This window comes from Peromyscus maniculatus, chromosome 5 (genome assembly GCF_049852395.1).
Source record: "Peromyscus maniculatus bairdii isolate BWxNUB_F1_BW_parent chromosome 5, HU_Pman_BW_mat_3.1, whole genome shotgun sequence".
Lineage (NCBI taxonomy): Eukaryota > Metazoa > Chordata > Mammalia > Rodentia > Cricetidae > Peromyscus > Peromyscus maniculatus.
This window is the reverse complement of record NC_134856.1, coordinates 135,905,210-135,926,616: the sequence shown is the minus strand read 5'-3', so window position 1 is coordinate 135,926,616 and position 21,407 is coordinate 135,905,210. Positions and strand designations below refer to the sequence as shown.

The 21,407-nt window shown below is 39.1% G+C and overlaps 1 protein-coding gene across 17 annotated transcripts in view; it reads left to right on the top strand.

Moving 5' to 3' along the window:
• Uimc1 (ubiquitin interaction motif containing 1) overlaps nucleotides 1-18,329 on the top strand; it is an 82,425-nt gene extending 64,096 nt beyond the window's left edge. For all 17 annotated transcript variants that reach the window (XM_076573400.1, XM_076573393.1, XM_042278517.2 and 14 more), the window contains 5 exons: nucleotides 7,423-7,498; nucleotides 11,117-11,306; nucleotides 15,721-15,784; nucleotides 16,752-16,794; nucleotides 17,846-18,329. In XM_076573400.1, the coding sequence (XP_076429515.1) occupies nucleotides 7,423-7,498; nucleotides 11,117-11,306; nucleotides 15,721-15,784; nucleotides 16,752-16,794; nucleotides 17,846-18,044 (572 nt within the window). In that variant the 3' untranslated portion in view covers nucleotides 18,045-18,329. The remainder of the gene's footprint in view (nucleotides 1-7,422; nucleotides 7,499-11,116; nucleotides 11,307-15,720; nucleotides 15,785-16,751; nucleotides 16,795-17,845) is intronic.
• Nucleotides 18,330-21,407: the final 3,078 nt, after the last annotated feature.

Below are 21,407 nucleotides of genomic sequence, written 5' to 3'. Positions count from 1 at the left end.
GGCATATTTTCTTCTGTTATTTCTTTTGTATTCTTGCATGATTTAATTCTGTTTTTGAACAATGGCTTGTTTAGGTTTCATTGTTATAAATAGTGCTTTGAGAAAACATCTTGGTCCATACAATCTGATCTAAGTTGAGATTGTCTTAGAGTAGATTCCTAAGCTATAATTCACCCATCAGAAGATAACTATTACTTTAAAATTCTGGCCAGGAATGGTGGTCTTAGCATGTAACCTCAGCTACTCGAGGCTGAGGGATCAAGATCACAAGTTCAAGGCCTGCCTGGTCTATGAGTTAAGTTCAAGGTCAGCCTCCCTCAACAACTTAGTGAGAGCTTGTCTGGAAATTAAAAGGAAAAACTGTCTGGGAGTACAGATCAGTGGAGGAGCACTTAATTACCATGCATAAAACCTTGAGTTCAATTTCCACTATTGCAAAAACAAATAAGTTACTTTAAAGTTTTACTTTTAGCACATGGTGGTTTGAATAGGTATGGCCCCCATAGACTTATTTTAAGCCTCAGTCATCCTAGGGTTTCCCCTGATAGGTAGCCTCCCTGGATCTGTGGGTTGCAGTCTGATTGTCCTTTGCTTTATATCTAGTATCCACTTATGAGTGAGTATATACCATGTTTGTCCTTCTGAGTCTGGGTTACTTCACTCAGGATGATATTTTCTAGTTCCATCCATTTGCCTGCAAATTTCATGATGTCATTGTTTTTCCTTGCTGAGTAGTACTCCATTGTGTATATGTACCACATTTTCTTATTCCATTCTTCAGTTGACGGGCATCTAGGTTGTTTCCAGGTTCTGGCTATTACAAATAATGCTGCTATGAAAATAGTTGAACATGTATCTTTGTGGTATGACTGAGCATTCCTTGGGTATATGCCCAAGCGTGGTATGGCTGGGTCTTGAGGTAGATCGATTCCCAATTTTCTGACAAACCACCATACTGATTTCCACAGTGGTTGTACATGTTTCTTGAGTTCTTTATATACTTTGGAGATCAGTCCTCTGTCAGATGTGGTGTTAGTGACAATCTTTTCACATTCTGTAGGCTGTCTTTTTGTCTTACTGACCATGTCTTTTGCCCTACAATAGCTTCTCAGTTTCAAGAGGTTCCATTTATTAATTGTTGCTCTCAATGTCTGTGCTACTGGTGTTATATTTAGGAAGTGATCTCCTGTGCCAGTGCGTTCAAGAGTACTTCCTACTTTCTCTTCTATCAAGTTCAGTGTAACTGGATTTATGTTAAGGTCTTTGATCCACTTGGACTTGAGTTTTGTGCACGGTGACAGAGATGAATGTATTTGCAATCTTTTACATGTTAACATCCAGTTATGCCAGCACCATTTGTTGAAGATACTTTCTTTTTTTCCATTGTATAGTTTTGGCTTCTTTGTCAAAAATCAGCTGTTCATATGTGTGTGGATTAATGTCAGTGTCTTCAATTTGATTCCATTGGTCCATATGTTGGTTTTTATGCCAGTACCAAGCTGTTTTTATTACTATAGCTCTATAGTAGAGCTTGAGCTCAGGGATGGTGATGCCTCCAGAGGTTGCTTTATTATACAGGATTCTTTTAGCTATCCTGGGCTTTTTGTTTTTCCATATGAAGTTGAGTATTTTTCTTTCCAAGTCTGTGAAGAATTGTGTTGGGATTTTGATGGGGATTGCATTGAATCTGTAGATTGCTTTTGGTAAGATTGCCATTTTTACTATGTTAATCCTACCTATCCATGAGCATGGGAGATCCTTCCATTTTCTGATATCTTCTTCAATTTCTTTCTTTAGAGATTTAAAGTTCTTATCAAAAAGGTCCTTCACTTGTTTAGTTAGTGTTATCTCAAGGTATTTTCTATTATTTGTGGCTATTGTAAAGGGTGATGTTTCTCTGATTTCTTTCTCAGCCCTTTTATCATTTGTGTATAGGAGGGCTACTGACTTTTTTGAGTTGATCTTGTATCCTGCCACTTTACTGAAGGAGTTTATCAGCTGTAGGAGTTCCCTGGTAGAATTTTTGGGGTCACTTGTGTATACTATATCATCTGCAAATAGTGAAAGTTTTACTTCTTTCTTTCCAATTTGTATCCCCTTGATCTCCTTGTTTATTGTCTTATTGCTCTAGCTAGAACTTCAAGTACTATATTGAATAAATATGGGGAGAGTGGACAGCCTTATCTTGTTCCTGATTTTAGTGGAATCGCTTTGAGTTTCTCTTCGTTTAATTTGATGTTGGCTGTTGGCTTGCTGTAAATTGCCTTTATTATGTTTAGGCATGTTCCTTGTATTCCTGATCTCTCTAAGACCTTTATCATAAAGGGGTGTTGGATTTCATCAAAGGCTTTTTCAGCATCTAATGAGATGATCATGTGGTTTTTTTTTTTCTTTCAGTTTGTTTATATGGTGTATTACATTGACAGATTTTCATATGTTGAACCATCCTTGCATCCCTGGGATGGAACCTACTTGGTCATGGTGGATAATCATCTTGATGTGTTCTTAGATTCGGTTTGCCAATATTTTATTGAGTATTTTTGCATCAATGTTCATGAGAGAGATTGGTTTGTAAGTCTCTTTCTTTGTTGCATCTTGGTATGGTTTGGGTATCAGGGTAACTGTAGCCTCATAAAAAGAGTTTGGTAGTGTTCCTTCTGTTTCTATTGTGTGGAACAATTGGAAGAGTATTGGAATTAGCTCTTCTTTGAAAATCTGGTCGAAATCTGCACTGAAACTATCTGGTCTTGGGCTTTTTTTTTTTTTTGGTTGGGGGACTTTTAATGGCTGTTTTTATTTCCTTAGGGGTTATTGATTTATTTTAATAGTTTATCTGGTCTTTATTTAACTTTGGTATATGGTATCTACCCAGAAAATTGTCCATTTCTTTCATATTTTCCATTTTTGTGGATGTACAGGTTTTTGAAGTATGACCTGATGATTATCTGGATTTCCTCGTTATCTGTTATTGTTTCCCTTTTCATTTCTGATTTTGTTAATTTGGATGCTCTCTCTTTGCCTTTTGGTTAATTTGGCTAGAGGTTTGTCTATCTTGTTGATTTTTTTTTTTAAAAGAACCAACTCTTTGTTTCATTGATTCTTTGTATTGTTTTCTTTGTTTCTATTTCATTGATTTCAGCCCTTAATTTGATTATTTCCTGGCGTCTATTCCTCCTTGGTGAGTTTGTTTCTTTTTGTTCTAGTGCTTTCAGGTGTGCTGTTAAGTCATTGGTATGAGATTTCTCCAACTTCTTTATGTGTAGTGCTATGAATTTTCCTCTTAGTACTGCTTTCATAGTGTCCCATAAGTTTGGGTATGTTGTACTTTCATTTTCATTGAATTCTAGGAAATCTTTAATTTCTTTATTTCTTCCTTGACTCATTAGTAATTCAGTTGGGCATTATTCAGTTTCCATGCGATTGTAGGCTCTCTATAGTTTTTGTTGTTGTTGAAATCTAACTTTAAGGCATGGTGATCTGATAAGATACAAGAGGTTATTCCAATGTTTTTGTATCTGTTGAGATTTGCTTTGTGACCGAGCATATGGTCAATTTTTGAGAAGGTTCTATGGGGTGCTGAGAAGAAGGTATATTCTTTTGTGTTAGGGTGGAATGTTCTGTAGATATCTATTAGGTCCATTTGAGTCATAACATCTGTTAGGTTCTTTATTTCTGTGTTAAATTTCAGTCTGGTAGATCTGTCCTTTGGTGAGAGTGGTGTGTTGAAATCTCCCGCTACTAGTGTGTGGGGTTTGATGTACGATTTAAGCTTTAGTACTGTTTCTTTTATAAATGTGGGTGCCTTTGTATTTGGGGCATAAATGTTCAGAATTGAGACTTCATCTTGGTGGATTTTCCCCATGATAAATATGTAATGTCCTTCCCTATCTCTTTCGATTGATTTTAGTTTGAAATTTATTTTATTCGATATTAGGATAGCTACACCAGCTTGTTTCTTAAGTCCATTTGATTGGAATGCCTTTTTTTCCCAGCCCTTTACTCTGAGGTAGTGTCTTTTTTTGAAGTTGAGGTGTGTTTCTTGTATGCAGCAGAAGAATGGATCCTGTTTTTGTATCCCTTCTGTTAGCCTGTGTCTTTTCATAGGTGGGTTGAGACCATTGATATTGATGGAGATTAATGACCAGTGATTGTTAATTCCTGTTATTTTTTTGGTGGTAGTGTTGTGTTTCCCTTCTTTGGTATTTGTTGGTGTGGGATTATCTATTGCCTGAGTTTTTTCATGGGTGTATTTAATTTCTTTAGGTTGTATTTTTTTTTTCTTCTAGTGCTTTCTATAGGGCTGGATTTGTGGATAGGTATTGTTTAAATCTGGTTTTGTCATGGAATATTTTGTTTACTCCATCTATGGTGATTGAGACTTTTGCTGGGTAAAGTAGTCTGGGTTGGTATCCGTGGTCTCTTAGTGTCTGTATAACGTTTGTTCAGGACCTTCTAGCTTTCATAGTCTCTATTGAGAAGTCTAGTGTTATTCTGATGGGTCTGCTTTTATATGTTACTTGGCCTTTTTCCTTTGCGGCTCTTAATATTTTTTCTTTGTTCTGTATGTTTAGTGTTTTGATTATTATGTGGCAAGGGAACTTTTTTTTTATTCAGCCTATTTGGTGTTCTTTAAGTTTTTTGTATCTTCATAGGTTTTTCTCTATTTTGTCTTCAGTGTCAGAGATTCTCTGTTCCATCTCTTGCATTTGGTTGGTTATGCTTGCATCTGTAGTTCCTGATCGTTTAGTCAGTTTTTCTATTTCCAGGATTCCCTCAGTTTATGTCTTCTTTATTGTCTTGATTTTAATTTTCAAATCTTGAGCTGTTTCCTTCATCTGTTTAATTACTTTTTCTTGGCATTCTTTGATTTCTTCCAATTTTTTTTCTTCCATTTCTTTAAGGAGATTTTTTATTTTCTCTTTAAGAAAGTTTTTCATTTCCTCTTTAAAGTCATTTTTAGGATTGATTTCTTCTGTTTCTTCTGTCATGGTATGTTTAGGTCTTGCAGGTGTAGAATCACTAGGTTCTGATGTTGTCATACAGGTCTTTATGTTGTTGCCTGTATTTTTCACTGGCATCTACTCATCTCTTCCTCTGCTTGGTGTAGGCTGTGTCTGTGTCTGAAGGTGCCTCTCTTGTTCTAATTAATAGTCTTGGTTCACTAGGAGTTCTTGGTCAAATCGGTGCCGTTGGGCTGTTTCACCGGTAACAGCTTCATCCAATCAGTGTTAGTGGGTTATGTCTCAGGGGGCAGTTGTTCCCAATTGGTTCAGGGTGGGCTTATGGCTCCAGTGGTTGTTGGTATTGTGTGGGATGGTTTTATTGGTGTGGGGGCAAGGAAAGAGGCCACTGTTTAGTCCCTGGGGCTCCAATGGCTGTTCCCTGTTGGTGTAGGGTAGGCTTATGACTCCGGTGGTTGTTGGGTTCACAGGCGCTGGGGTTTTTTGGTGAGAGAGCAGGGGAAGGTAGCTGCCTGGTCCCTGGGACTCAAATGGCTGGGGCCTAGGGGCTAGCGACCTGGTCTGCTGGTCCGGAGATGGAGCCTTACCTGTTCCCAGTCGGTGTAGGATAGGCTTATGACTCTGGTGATCTGGTTTGGTGGCTGGACAGCATTCTCTTGACTTCTCCGGTTGCGTTTTGCTCACTCGCCAACTCCTCGGCTGATCTTGTTTTCTCAGACTGCAGGCTGTAGGCTTCTGAAACCTCTCCCGAATGGATCTCAGCTGAACAGGGTGATTGGTAGAGCAATCTCACCAACACCTCCACGTTGTTGAGTTTTGCAGGATCGGCAGCTGGGCCCCGGGTTGGCCTCCGGCAGAATGTTCCACTCATTTTTAAATTTGAAATTACTGCAGCCTGAGCAGGGGGACAGGGAGTCTTTAGCATTGCAGTCCTGGCTTTGGAGTTTATCAGACTTTAAATCATGTTCCAGAGGAATAATTTACAAGCTTGAGATCTCTAAGCTTTTAAAAAGTGCTCATTTATAAAAATGGATCCAATGATGTCTGGGTTTTTCTTTTGGTGGGGTGGGGGTGGGGGGTGGGGCACCTGAGAGAACAAGAGTTTATTAAGTGAAAATCTTCTGATGAGAAAAATCACTTTGTGACTGAAGCTCAAGGTGAGAGAAGGCAGCCTTGACACAAATCTCTGGTTAAATTAGTTGCATGATTAATGAGCTTAGAGGTCCCCCCTGAATAATTCAGAAGACCTTTATATGTGTTTTACCATGTTATATATACTTTGGGATTTAATCAATTTAATTTTATAGATAAGTAGTATGTGCACATGTTTGAATGGGGTTGGGGCAAGCATGAGCATCCTACCACACACGTGGAGATCAGAGAACAGCTAGTGGAAATCAGTTCTCTTCTTCCACAGTGTGGATTCTGTGATAGATTTTGGGCCTCCAACTCAGGTATCAGGGTTTTTCTGTGTAGCCCTGGCTGTCCTGGAACTTGCTCTATAGATCAAACTGGCCTCGAACTCACAGAGATATGCCTGCCTCTGTTTCCCAAACTCTGGGACTAAAGGTGTGCACTATCACTCCTGACCATATTCTGTTTTTTTTACATGGGTGCTAGGGATCAAACTCAGGTCCTTATGTTTGTGTGGCAAGTGCTTAACTGCAACGTAATTAATATTTATCCAATACCTGGTATAGCCTAGATTATACAAGCTGAAGATTCAAGTAATTCACAGGCTAGGTTATTTCATGAACTAGTAAGTTTTCTAAATTCTCTATGATGTGTTAAGTGTAAGGAAGGCATGTTTTGAAGAGAAATGTTTAGTTTTTATTATGGCAAAGACTAGAAAACACTTGATTAAATAACCTACAAGATCATTAAGAAGGACTATGATTTTATGAGCAGATATCTTTTGATGTGAAACAAATATTTACATTGCCTGTACTCAACTCATTTATACCCAGTAGAAGTTAGAGATGGTCCTAGTGTGGTGGGAGAGACCAGTTGTGTTTACTGTTCTAACCTTCCTCACTTGGAAAATGGAACAGGGAAGAATTTGTAAAGATTGGGGCTTACGTCAGTTGATATTTATCTGTAGCTATCATTACTGCAGTCCATAGAGTACCTTATTGAAATATGTTTCATATCAGACAGAACTTTGGTGGGGGATGTGTATGTTCCCTCCTTGATTGCTGCAAGTGCAGGGAGTACACAGAAACCTTCCTTGGAGTGAACTAGATTTTTAGATCTCATGGTTTGGCAAACAAGGAATGTCTTGTGGCTGGCAGTTTTGGTCACAAGTGTTATTTTCAATATAGAAAGGTTGTGGTTTCCCAGTCTTCCCCACAGAACATTCCCCACAGAACAGTTTTAAACTGCTTCTTCTTATGAATGTTATATTTTCTTTTATACCTTGAATCTACTGCCTGCTAACTTTTTTTTTTTTTAAATGGGAAAGTGTTGACTCGGAGACAAAGAGAGGCCAAGAAGAAAAGTGACAGCAGGACAGCCGCCCAGACTGCCCTGGACACCGAGTAAGTAGTGCAGTGCTTTCATCCACTGCTGGTCTAGCACACGTCACTTGGACTGAGGGAAGAGACTAGTTCCTGTCCCCATGTATTTCTTTGGTTGCCCATCCTTCCTTTATTGTTTGAAAGCCTAAATTTCTTTTTCTTATTAATAGTTGATTTCAGTGTACATCTCCCCTCTATTCCTTTTCAGTACATTAAAGATGATCCTGTTTCTGCATTGCTCTTAGGTTTCTGTTCTCCGTGAATTTATATATTGGTGTTTAGTGTTTGGGGGAGCAGTGAACATTTTGCAATGTGGTATAGAAGTTGAGTTGCAAGAGGTTGAGCAATATAGAAGACTTCCTTGGGATGTGGGTTGTAGCTTGACTAAGAGAGCGCATTCTGAGGAAGGGGTCAGGTATAGATTCTGCCTCTTGAAAGCAAAGCCATTTCCCACAGTATGTTAGAATGGTGAGTTATTAGGCAGAAACTTTCATTTCTAGGGTTTTTTCTTTATTAAAACTTTGTTTCCATTAAAATATAATTACATAATTTCCCCTCTTCTTTTCCATCTTCCAGCCTCTCCCTCATGTCCCCCCCTTCTCACTCTCTCTCAAATTCATGTCCTCTTTTCTTCAATTATTATTGTTATGCATGCGCACAGACACATACACACATAAATACAACCTGTTGAGTATATTTAGTGTTGCTTGTATGTATATGATTTCTAGGCTGACCACTGGTGTTGGATAACCAGTTAGGGGGCTGATCCCTGGTAGAGACTTAATTCTCCATCTCGAAGTAGTCATTATTGACTGTAGTTCTCTGTGAGGTTTCCTCCTTCCACTTTCACATGTCTGTTGGTGGTGTCATTGTTGAGATATCATAGGTATAGCTTTTAGGAAACAGTCTCACAGCAGACTTCTTTCCTCTGGCTCTTTTTTTTTTTTTTTAAAAGATTTATTTTATGTATATGAGAGCTCTATTTGCATGTATGCCTTTATGCCAGAAGAGGGCATCAAATCCCACTATAGATGGTTTTGAGCCACCATATGGTTGCTGGAACTTAAACTTGGTACCTTAACTGCTTAGTCATTTCTCCAGCCCTCCTCTGGCTCTTAAAATCTTTCTGTCCCCTCTTCCACGATGTTCCCTGAGCCTTAGGTTCAGGAATTGTATTGTAGCTATATCCTTTAGGGCTATGCTTCCCACAATTCTCTGTATTTCCTCCCACCCCTTCAAGTACTAGGGATTGAATCCAGGACCTTGTATGTGCTAAGCAAGCAGTCAATCACCGAACTATGCCTTCAGCCCCTTTTCATTTTCTTTCTTATTTTTTCAAATAAAGATAAATTATATGTAACTAAGTCATGTGGCCAACAATAACAAAGTCAAAGTCTGCCTGACTTTAAATGTCCAGGTCTTTCTGTAGTGCTGTTGTCTCTCATAGATTAGGTTAATCCAATGGAACTGGGGTTTTAAGACCATAAATTCTAAGTCATGACTGGGTTCAACCACACTTTATTAATCAAAATTGGAACCGTTATAGTCAGTGTATTTTTGCCAATGAAAAATGTTTGTTTATTTCAGGGTCTTCCTATTGGCCAGTGCTGGCTTCAGGCATCACAGTTCTTAGTGCTATATCTCATTAATTTTCTGGTCACAAATCACAGACATAATGGTATCCCTGAATTCAGAAGCTTCAGTGTATCAGACCAACAGCAGACTGCCAGACAGTTATCCCTGACCTTCTTTTGGTACAAGTTTGGCTTTGGGAAGTGCTTTGGAGCTTCTTGGTCCAGCCACTGAACTGGTCATCACTGGTTGTCAAGCACAATTCATTTTTTGTTGCATGTCATGATCTTAATAAGAAATGGTTTGTTGTTCTGTAGATTAAGAGGGATGACAATTGAAAACAACTTAAATTTTCTTTTCTTTTTTTCGGTTCAGTCATGAGACACCCACTTATCAAACCTTTTCACCTTTCCAATTTGCCTCAAATACTTAAACAACTTGTATGGTTCACATTGAGCTCTTTGGCAACTTCTTGAGTCAAATAACAGAATCAGCTCTAGTGAGTGCTCTTCGTTGCTCATTGTCAACTTCCTGTGGCCAACCACTAAGCTCCTTCCCTTCCAGGCTCTTGAACCACCAAAACTGTACTCTATCAGTTCCTGGACCAAAGACCTATTGATGTTGCAAATTGCCTCAGCTGTTTTACCACCTATTTTTAGCCAAATAAGAAAACTGCTCAAATTTTTGCTTCACACCATTTCCATATTATAAAATAAATATAAACAGCAAGTATTATGTCATTACCAAAAACCCATAAAGTAAAAAATGTGCATTAAAATGATGTATATCGAGCCGGGCGGTGGTGGCGCACGCCTTTAATCCCAGCACTTGGGAGGCAGAGGCAGGCGGATCTCTGTGAGTTCGAGGCCAGCCTGGGCTACCAAGTGAGTTCCAGGAAAGGTGCAAAGCTACATAGAGAAACCCTGTCTCGAAAAACCAAAAAAAAAAAAAGATGTATATCATAACTATATTTATTTAAGAGTATTTCATTATCAAATGACAAATTCAACAGTGCAGAAAACAAAATTACTTTTGTACTAATCTAATAATGAGAATTAATAGTGTTTTTTGCATTAATTGATAAACTTTGAAGATATACTAATCTAACTTTTCTCACAAGGTAGAGTTTTACTTGCATCCTTCCAAGTAATTGAGTAGTTTGAGATGTTATTTCTATTATTTTATTGTCCTTTAGAGAAAATCTTCCATAGATCTAATCTCTTGCCATAGTTACTAAGCAGTAATGGTCAGAAAAGAAAGTTTAAGATGAATTTATGAATCAGCTATGAGTTCTGATATTTATTAACTGTAACTACCTTGGGGAGAATAGTTCTATCCTAATGGGGCTGAAGAATTAATTGAGAAATATGTTGAAAGGTACTGACCACAGAGAAAGTAGTTAATAAGTATTCTTCACTAACTCCCACAGTTCTGTCTTCATTGATACCTCAAGAACACACTTTCTTTCCTTTCTCTGAATGATTTTGTTATAAAAAGTTGACAGTAACTATGTTATGTGCAAAAACTTGTGGCAGAGCCGCATGTTTTAGTAACTTCCTAGTTGATGTGTCAGGTTATTGAGTCAAGGAAGTTATCATATAGACAGACTTGATTTACTAACCAAACAAATTCATCAACTATGGTAAAACTCTCATTATTGACTTAGTGCTTTTTGGTGCTCCCTTTTCTGTCGAAATTTTAACTTCTCTTTGAAGAAACGATTACACTCAATTTCAGAAGCGTTTGACAGACTGTTTTATGTCTTAGGAGCAATCAGCATTGTTTGAGATATTTAGAAGAGCTGATTTCATTACCATCCCACTGCTGCAACAGCAGGATACAGAGAAACAGCCAGGGAAAACTGCTAATGACTTAGTCCTTATGATTGGCATAGGGTTAATTTTATTGGTGATCCCACTGAGTGAATCTGCATTGGTTGACAAGTCTCCTTTGCAGACATTTTTGAGATGTAAAAAGACAGTTTGAAACATTCCAAGAGCCCAGAGGCAAAAGCAGATCTTAAAACTGCCTTCCCTCTCATCTCCCACCCCTCTTCTGATTACCCAGGAAGGAGAAGTGTTATCTGTGTAAGTCCCTGGTCCCACTTGGAGAGTATCAGTGTCATGTAGAGGCCTGTCTCCAGCTTGCAAAGAGTGACGGTGGAGATGGGACCAAAGGGAGTAAGAGAACAAGAGTGTATGCGACTGTGGAGGGCAAGCAGCAGCAGCAGCAGCAGCAGCGGCCGAGGAAATCAAAGGTATGTGCTTTAAGAAAAGCTACAGTTCTGTTCTCCCTATCTTTCCTCTCTTCCCTCCCTCTTCCTCCTCCTCTCTTTCCTAGTTATCTTGATATAAGATTTATGCTTGTATAGGTGGGGGTTTGTGTGTATGTGTGCATGCATATATGTGCATTTATGTATGGAGGCCAGAGGTCAGATTTGTGTGTTATTCCCCAGGAGCATCCACCAATTTTGAGACAGGATCTCTCACTGGATCTGGGGCTTACAGATTAAAGGGTGCTGCCTGAAATCCCTCCACTCAGATCCAAAACTATGGCAGTTTTAATTGCTATGCAATTACAGTACATATAAAGTTTTTACTTTTATAAAAACATAATGGTTTAATTATGAAAAGCATAACTTTTATTTATTTTTTTTTTTAATTTTACCATGCAGGTACCTATGTTTATGTCAGATGCCCCACTTATCCTTTGAGACAGGTCTCTCATTGAACCTGGTGTTCACTGATTAGCTAGACTGTCTAACCAGTTAGCTCTGGGAATCTGCCTTTATCTACTCCAACCCTCATGCTAGGGCCATAGCTGCATAGGGCCATGCCAGTTTTTAAATTTGTGTTGGGACCCAAACTCAGGTCCTCATTTTTCACAGCAGTCATTTCTGTGGCACCCCATTCCCAAATTAGTATATCTTTTGGTTGTATTTTGTAAGAACGTTTGATTTTAAAAATTGCTATTTGAGTTAGTAATGTGGGTTGCCTACAAAATTCATAATGAATTTTGGCTTGGGATTAAGGCAGAAATTTCCAACAATTTCTGAAATGGCCCTAAGTGTATACCTGTCAATTTGTAGTATGTGTTTATGTAAAGCAGTGTTCTCAGCACTGATGATAATAAAATCAAAATATCAATCAATTCTGAGATGCATTGAACATGCTCTACATTTTGCAGTGTTAGATATTCAGTAGAATTTAATGTTTGTTTGTTTTTTGTTTTTTTTTTTCTGATACAGGGTTTCTCTGTGTAAATTTGGAGCCTATCCTGGAACTTGCTCTATAGACCAGGCTGGCCTTGAACTCACAGAGATCAATTTGCCTCTGTTTTCTGAGTGCTGGGATTAAAGGTGTGCGCCACTACTGCTGGGCCAGGATTTAATCCTTATGTAAAAATATACAAGTGTGGGCTGGAGTTTTGACTTAGAGGTAGAATGATTGCACCTAGCATGAATGAAGCTCTGTACCCTATAATACTGAGATTGATGACAAAAGTACACTTACAATTCTAGCACTTGGGAGGTAGAAACAGGAGGATCAGAAGTTCAAAGTCATTATCAGCTGTATAACAAGTTCAAGGCCAACTTGGGTAATATGAGACCTTATCTCAAAAGCCAAAACATCAAAAACTAAAACCATACCACAAGCTCATCCATTTTGTTAGTATGCACATTTGCTTTTATCTTTAGTAAATGGTAAAATTATATATAGTCCATAGAATTATCCTTAAATAATTTTCATTATGATTTATTATCAATAAATCTTTGATTTGTTTTATTGATTTTATTTACCTGTATACCTAAGATCATGTAAAAGTTTCTCAAGTGAGAAGGGGTCCCAAGTGGGATAAGAAGCTCTACTGTACAGTGTAAACATTCCTCTGCGTTTAGTTTTAGACTTCTAAAACATTATTAGCTGGGTATGGCAGAGCATATCTATAATCTCACCACTAATGAAGCAGAGGAGGAAGATCATGATAAGTTTGAGGACTTCCTGGTCTACATAGCAATTCTAAGCCCCACCTCCACCTCTAACACCTGCTTCCCAACCCACAAAAACCATTATTATTAATGTTTGTATCATATAGATGGTCACTTAACCATCAACTTATTACTGAAATTTAGTTTTTTTCCCCCAATCCTTCTGTATTTATAACTGTTTAAAACAGTCTAAAGGCTGGCATAGGCAAGCTCCTGTAATCCCAGCACTCAGGAGGTATGAGAGTTTAAGGCCAGTCCTGGATACATAGTAAGTTTTAGACCAACTTGAGGTAGGTAGTGAGACCCTAGTCTAAAAAACAAACTACAGCAAAACTCCAATAAAACAATAAAAACAAAACAGAATAATGACAATTTAAAAATGGGGAAAATACCATTAACCCATCCTTGAACTACCAGTTATTTCTTGAAGTGTAAGTCAACATTTCAATGTCTTTTGAAATGTTATATCAAATTGCTTTTCAGAAAATGTAGGGAATTCATGTCCACACTGCTAGGAACACATGTGAAATAACTTCTGAATCCCTTCTATGTCTAGGCTTCAGAAACTATAGGGTATGGTCCTAGTCTGTGGGAAAATGGATCTAAGGGCTTTCCGGGCCTTGTGATGAGAGATCAGGAAGGGCAAGTTTTAGTTTAGGGCCCGAGATAAAGCAGCAACATGTGTTCAAGAACTGTTAGCATACTAACCACATACACAGTTGGGCAGGGAGACCAAACCCATCTCCATCATGTCAGCAGGAAGTGACATCTCAATGAATCAGATGACTCTAAAATATTTATTTCATGTACATGGGTGTTTTGCTTGCATGTATGTCTGTGTACCATATGTGTGCCTAGTATCACAGAGGCCAGAAAAGAGTGTTGGATCCCTAGAAGTAGGTTACAGAAGGTTGTGAGCTGCCATGTGAGTGCAGGGAATCAAACCTGGGTCCTCTAGAGGAGTAGCAAGTGCTCTTAATCATTGAGCCACCTCTCTGGCCCCTGAATCAGGTGATTTGGGAGTTGAGTTTTATAGGTGAGTGCTTATTTATACCAAAGAGCTAATTTATTTTTCTTTTTTAAAAGTTTCTTTTTATATTTTAAACTTTTTATTTTATGTATGTGAGTATTATACACACTTATATGTCTCTCTGTGTACCACATGTGTACCTGGTGCCTGAGAAGCTCAGAAGAGGACATCAGGTCCTTTGAAACTGGAGTTACAATTGTGAGCTGTAATGTGGGTGCTAGGAATTGAACCTAGGTCCTGTGGAAGAGTGGCCATTGCTCTTCATCATTAAGCCACCAGTTTATCTTGTCATTACTACCTGTAGAAGGTGCCTTGAAACTGGTTTTTTGTTTTTTTTTTAAAAAAAAATCTCAAATTTAGGGCTGGAGAGATGGTTCAGTGGTTAAGAGCACTGACTGCTCTTCCAAAGGTCATGAGTTCAGTTTCCAGCAACCACATGGTGGCTCACAACCACATGTAATGAGATCTGGTGCCCTCTTCTCGCCTCCAGGGACACATGCAGGCAGAATGCTGTATACATAATAAATATTTTAAAAAAAAAAGTGAGTCTTCTCACTTCAAATGATTTAAAAAAATATCTCAAATTTAAACATAGGGCAGAAGCTGTTCTTTTTTTTTTTTAAGATTTACTTTTATTCATTTTAGTTGTGTATATGTATGTGTCTGTGTGAGGGTATGTGCACATGAGTCCAGTGCTCTAGGACTCCAGAGGCCAGAGGCCTAGGATTCCTTGGAACTGAAATTACAGGCAGTTATGAGCTGCCATGTGAGTGCTGGGAATTGACCTCCGGTCCTCTGAAAGAGCAGCATGTTCTTAACCATTGAGCCAACCCTCCAGCCCAAAGGTTCTTCTTTAATGTAATTTGTGGACTGATTTGATTTGATGCTAAAACCATCCTTGAGTCTTTCCCTCCTTCCCTCCCTCCCTCCCTCTTTCCCTCCCTCCCTCCCTCTTCTTTCTCTCCTTCTTTCTTACAGGGTCTCCCTGTGTAAGCTTGACTGGTCTGGAACTTGCTATGTAGGCCAGGCTGCTCTTGAACTCAGAGATCTACCTACTTTTGCAGCTGAGTCCTGGGGTTAAAGGTGTGCACCACTCCTGGAAACACAGCTGTGTTCCTGATGTGGTGCTTTAACCCCTTCATCACAGTTGTCTGTTCTTCTCATTTACTCTCATATATTATCAAGTGAAAGACTAACCTAGTGCCAGCTGTGCCACCACATTTCTCTTCTGGGAAAGATTTGATCTGGGCTCAATTGTAGTTGGGCTTTTCTTTGAGCCACCAGCTCATAGGAGATACACAGAGACTTGTATTAATTATGAAAGCTTAGCCTTAGCTTATGCTTGTTTCTAACTAACTCTTATAACTTAAATTAATCCATTTTTAATAATTTACTTTTTGCTTCATGGCTTTATTACCTTATCTCTATACTGTCCATACTGCTTGCTCTGTGTCTCCTGGCATCTCTGCCTTCTTCCCAGTGTCCTCTCTGCCCAGAAATCCTGGCTAGTTATTGGCCATTCAGCTTTTTATTAAACCAGTCAGAGTGACACATCTTCACAGTGTACAAAAAGATTATTTTACAACACTAAGTCAACTGTGTTTTAAATCTAGCCATGAAGTAATCTTACTGTCTTATTTTCCTCCATCACAGGAAAAAGGTCACAGTCAAGGCCGACTGCTCAGCCTCTTGGAACAGTCTGAACACAAGACCACAGGTGAAGACCCCAAGACCATTTATCTGGATTTCTGTCTAGGCCTTCTAGTGAAGATAGCAAATCTCACCTTTCAGATGATTGTTGGGAATTATAAGTAAATTGTTTTGGAGCCAATCAGCTAGCCTTTGAAATTTAATCTAGGCCATCTCTTCCCAAGGAAGGATGAGGAAATAACCTGTCTTAACCCATCATGGCTTTAATGTAATGCTTTATAAAGCTAGAGTCTGAACTGCCTGTTAAACTGGGGAGTGGTTCCAAATTGCAAAATGCCAGAAAATAGATCTTCTAAAGGAACAGTCATGGAAAACCACACATGCAGATATTACTGCCTCTTCTCAATGTTTGTAAATCATTACCTTTAGCTTAGTGTCCCAACTTACACTCCTAAGAAATTGTAGGAAGTAATTCCTCTTTGTTTCTCTAGTATTTAGGGAGCATTAGAGTAGATTCATCAGGAGCATTAGTAATACTAACTTTAGTGATTGCAAGGATTGTATCTAGTAAAGCACTGAATATATTCCCTGGCATTAGTAGGCTTTTGCTGGATGTTAGATGCTATTGTTCCTGTTAGTTGCTATTGTTAAAATTTGCCAAATACAAATTGAACAGTAACTTTTTGCTTACTGTCTAGTTATAATAGTTTATTACCACCAAGCAAATCTGTTTTGCTTTGTGATGACTGTAAAAAGAGCCTGTCTCACATCCTGCTTCTAGATCACCAGGTTGTGAATCTCTCAGGTGGCAGGTTTCCCCTGGCAGCCCTTATTGCCTGAGTCTAGATCTGAGGTAAGTTTATTCAGAAATGATGCATTCAGAAGTGTTTACCTGCAGCTGAGCTTGTTGGATGCTAATGTTCACATTCCATTGGTCTAAGGATTGGAGAGCTGAACTACTTGAATAGGCCTGATGAAAAGCACCAGACAATGAGAAGCTATGACTGCTAATGTTAGTACTTTTATCTCTCCAGGTGTAGAGGAAAAAACCAAGTCTTCAGAAGCAAGAGCCTTCAGGTAAGTTGGGTTATGCACAAAGTGTATTGTCAACAGCTCTGGCAAGTGTGAGCCTAATGCTGGATTCTTTGTGTAGGAATGATAATTAAAAATGCTAAAATAGAAATCACTGTAGAACTAACACAATTCTTTAACCTGATGATCCTGTTATATCTGGATTAAGAACTGGATAAATAAGCCGGGCGGTGGTGGCGCACGCCTTTAATCCCAGCACTCGGGAGGCAGAGGCAGGCGGATCTTTGTGAGTTCGAGGCCAGCCTGGGCTACCAAGTGAGTTCCAGGAAAGGCGCAAAGCTACACAGAGAAACCCTGCCTCGAAAAACCAAAAAAAAAAAAAAAAAAGAACTGGATAAATAACTGTATTGACGTTAAAGTAAGTAGGGTTATGCGTTACTCTTTTCTTCTTTTCAATTCCCATCCAAATTGGAATTCTAGCAGATTTGGGAATTTGGATCTAACTCCACAGTCTTTCCATGTCTCCATGGCTTTAGATTATGTGATTTGCACAGTATTCTCATCTGCAAAAGCAGAATGCTTACAACTTACATGGCTAGAGTATTATAGAAATTATGTGTGCTAATATAATTTAAAGCCTCCACTATAGTGTATAGCTCATAATTGGTGCTTACCAGCTTCATGCTGAACTTGAAACCAGGCATAGTGGGATACACCTTTAATGCCAACATGGGAGACAGAGGCAGACTGATCTCTGAGTTCATGGCTAGCTGGGTCTACATAGTGAGAAACGCCCCCCACCCCTTTTTTTTCCCAATAAAGGCTAGAGAGATGCTCAGTGTTTAGGAGCACTGACTGCTCTTCCAGAGGACCCAGGCTCAATTCCTAGCATCTTCGTGGTGGCTCACAACCATCTGTAACTCTAGTTCCAGGAGCCCTAGCACTCTCCTCTGTCCTTGAGGGGCACCAGGCATACATGTATGTGTTATACAACTATACATGCAGACATCTTTACACATAAAGTAAAAAATTTAAAGAACTGGACATACGCACACACACGTAATATGTCTCACTTGAGTTTTTTCTCTCTGTCTAGGATACCTTCACCAGAGGTGGAAGAGGCTAGCTGCAGCAGAGAGATGCAGAGTTCCCTACCACAGCTCAACTTAAATGAGTCTCCCATCAAGTCTTTTGTTCCTGTTTCAGAAGCCACAAATTGCTTAGTGGACTTTAAAGACCAATTTACTTTCCGGTCACGAACCAAATCAGGCAGAGGAAGGAGGAGAAAATCTTGACTTTCTTGAGACTGGAATTTGACCAGAACCATTGTTGTTGGGTTGGTCATGTTCATTAATTATAGTGGTCTCTAGTTTGTTGTGAGAGTTTGGACCCTGTCATTTTCACCACCAGCACCCACTCAGCATCCTGATTTTTATGTTTTATAAGATCTTTTCAGACAATTGTGAACAGAATTCTGTTTTACAACAGTCTATTTGAATTTGCTTATAGTTAAATTTTAAATATATTTATCTATGTTTATAATGAAATCTTATTTCAATATATGGAGATTTTTTTCTTTATATTTGTGGTGAGCTTTGGATGGGGTTATTTTAATTGAAGAGGTAGTTTTTCACTCATAAACTGTGTGTTTCTGAATGAATTTCATAGTTAATCTTTGACATACTGCCCACATTCATTTCAACTGCACTGCACAATTCTGAATATTGACTGAACCTGGCATCATTTTGGATGTACCAAAGGTGTTGAATCCCACTACTTACTGTTATCTCTTTCATTCAGTGACCTATAAGTTCATCTTGCTCTACTCACCCAGTTAAGAGTTGTAAGCCAGGAAAATAGAAGTGTGACCTGCCATCCTTCCCCTGGAATTTTGTTTGTTTTGTTTTTGTTTTTCAAGTCAGGGTTTCTCTGTGTAGCCCTAGCTGTTCTGGAACTCACTCTATAAACCAGGCTGGCCTCGAACTCACTGAGATCCACCTGCCTCTGCCTCTGAGTGCTGGGATTAAAGGTGTGTGCACCACCACCGCCCAGCTTCCCTGGAATTTTTAAGTGAACACTTTGTATTAGTTCCTATGTAGTTTTTTTTCAAAGTAGATTTACCAGTGGGAGTACCAGGCACAGTTATCTGTTTAAACCAGTGTTTTTTTTTTTTTTTTTTTGTTTTTTTTGTTTGGTGCTACAGATCATGTGGCAGCAGCAAATTCTGTTTCAGTAGCAGTACTAGAGCAGTATACATTCTCCACAGTGTCGCCTGAGCCCTTCCAGTGCAGGAGAGAGATGTGGTTTATCCTTAGTGCCCAGGGGACAGAGACTCAGATCGCAGAAGGAACTGACCAAAGGAGGTAATCAGACAAGGGTGAAAAGAGCCAGCTGGTGGACAGTTGGATGAAAGAGACTGTAAGAAGTAGATATCAACAGTACAGGATCTTAGACCAGGTCAATATACAACTCAGATGCCTACCTTGTGATTTATCATATCTAAAGCTGTTTTTTATTTTAAAATGAAAATGAGATGTGTGCCACACTGGGGAATTCTTAGCTGGACTGGAAGACCCAGTACAGACATTAAGGACTATGTCATGCCCTTTGCACACAAACTCTTTGAGTTGTAGTCAAGATGAAAAATACCCGTTCCCACCACAGGCAATGTCTTGCTCTTGGTTGGTGCCAACACCGCGACCAGCATCACACATACAATGTTTTATTTTTTGATCAATCACCACAGTCCAGCCAATATATGTACTGTCATTTTATCCTCATAGAAACTCATATATATTCATCCTCATATAACCAACTCTGAGATGAGGAAACAGATGGAGAGGAACAAGTAAAAGGACTGTATACCCACGGCTGTGAAACCAGTCATGGACTTTCTTCATTTCTAAAGAAAACCTTGGGCTTTTGACATCAGTACTGATGGTTTTCATGTTTTTCCTCCCGAGGAAAAGTGTACCAGACATGACCCATTAGTATAACCCTCATTTTATATTTCTCATTAATTGGCCATTTAGGAGGTAGATCTCTATAAATGCTGTAGTTTGTATTTCTATATATGAGGTCAAGGGAAAGTGCTGCTTCTAGAAAGAGATTAGCTAAAATTTGAGCAGGCTCTAGAGAATGTGGGCCATTGGCTAACGGTATAGATTAGCAAGACCAGGAATTCTCGGCCTAAATGGGACTCAAGGAAAGAGAAGACCCCCCCCCCCCAACCCCCACAACTGCCTTCAGTGGGCTCATTTGTCCAGTCTGTCGTCCCTTGCTGTAGTCTTGACAGTAGGTGCCTTAATCAAAGAGTGACAATTATGTCAAATCAATCCAAGTCTGCACCCTGCTTCTAAAACAAGTTACTCAGCCCTTCTTGGACTTAGTTTACTTGTCCGTAAAATGAGGGGAAAAAATACTTAAAGTGTTCTCAGTATTAACAAAATGTTTATAAAGATGCTAAACACATTTGCTATAAATGTATGGTGGCAGCAGTGAGTTAGTGGCAGCAACTGTGGCTGCTGTTCCTCTACTTTTGTCTATCATAAATAGTATTGCAGTGAGAGGTGAGGGCCAGAGAGGTGGTCTGCAGCTGCACGAGGAGACATTTATCTGAGGAGCCCATGAGCCACAGGAAACCTGGATCTTAGACACTTAACTTTCCTGGGGCCTCTGGGTAGTTCTTCTGAAAGACTGCCAGCTCATGGGGAATTTCAAAGCTCCATGAACTAAACAAATTAGTGCTATAAACTGGGGAGACTTGTATCTAACAACATCATAGTTGTGATCATTTTGTCCTTATCAGAGGCTGTACCTGACCCACCCAGGTACTTACCCTTCTATAGACTCTATACTCACAGGGCTTTATTGAAAATACTTACAACTGTGTGTTATAAGAAGGTGTCTATAGCATGAATCTTAAATGGTCTTTTTAATAAAAACAAACCCAGAGCCAGGTATTGGGGTGAATGCTGGAAGATCAGAGAAACAGAACAAGCCACAGCCACCTCACCTTGTCAATTCCTCACTGATCCTGTTTCCTCAGACTGGAAGCCTCTGAGTCCTCATCCAGAATGAATCTCAGCTGAATTGCTGCTAAAAGCCTAAAAGCTTAACCAGCTCTAGTTTCTGGTTTTCATGCCTTATATACCTTTCTGCTTTATGCCGTCACTTCCTGGGATTAAAGGAATGAGTCACCACGCCTGGCTGTTTCCAGTGTGGCCTTGAACTCACAGAGATCCAGGCAGATCTCTGCCTCCAGAAGGCTAGGATTAAAGGTGTGAGTGCTACCATTTTCTAGCCTCTGTATCTGGTGGCTGTTCTGTTCTCTGACCCTAGATAAGTTTATTAGGGTGCACAATATTTTGGGGAACACAATATCACCACATTTCCCCTTTTTTGTCTAAAAAAAGCTTATAACTAATGCAAGAAAAACTGTATCCAATAAGTATATACAATATATACAGTCAAGAATTACATTAACGATGTCTAGTCCATTAACATTTGACAGATTCAGATGAAAAACTCCATTGTATATATTAACAATGCCCAGTCCAGTAACATTTGATAAACTCAGACAAAAATTTTCATTACTTACCTATTTAAAACAAGTAGTCCCTTTTTAAAAGTAGATTCAATAATTGACCTTTTTATCT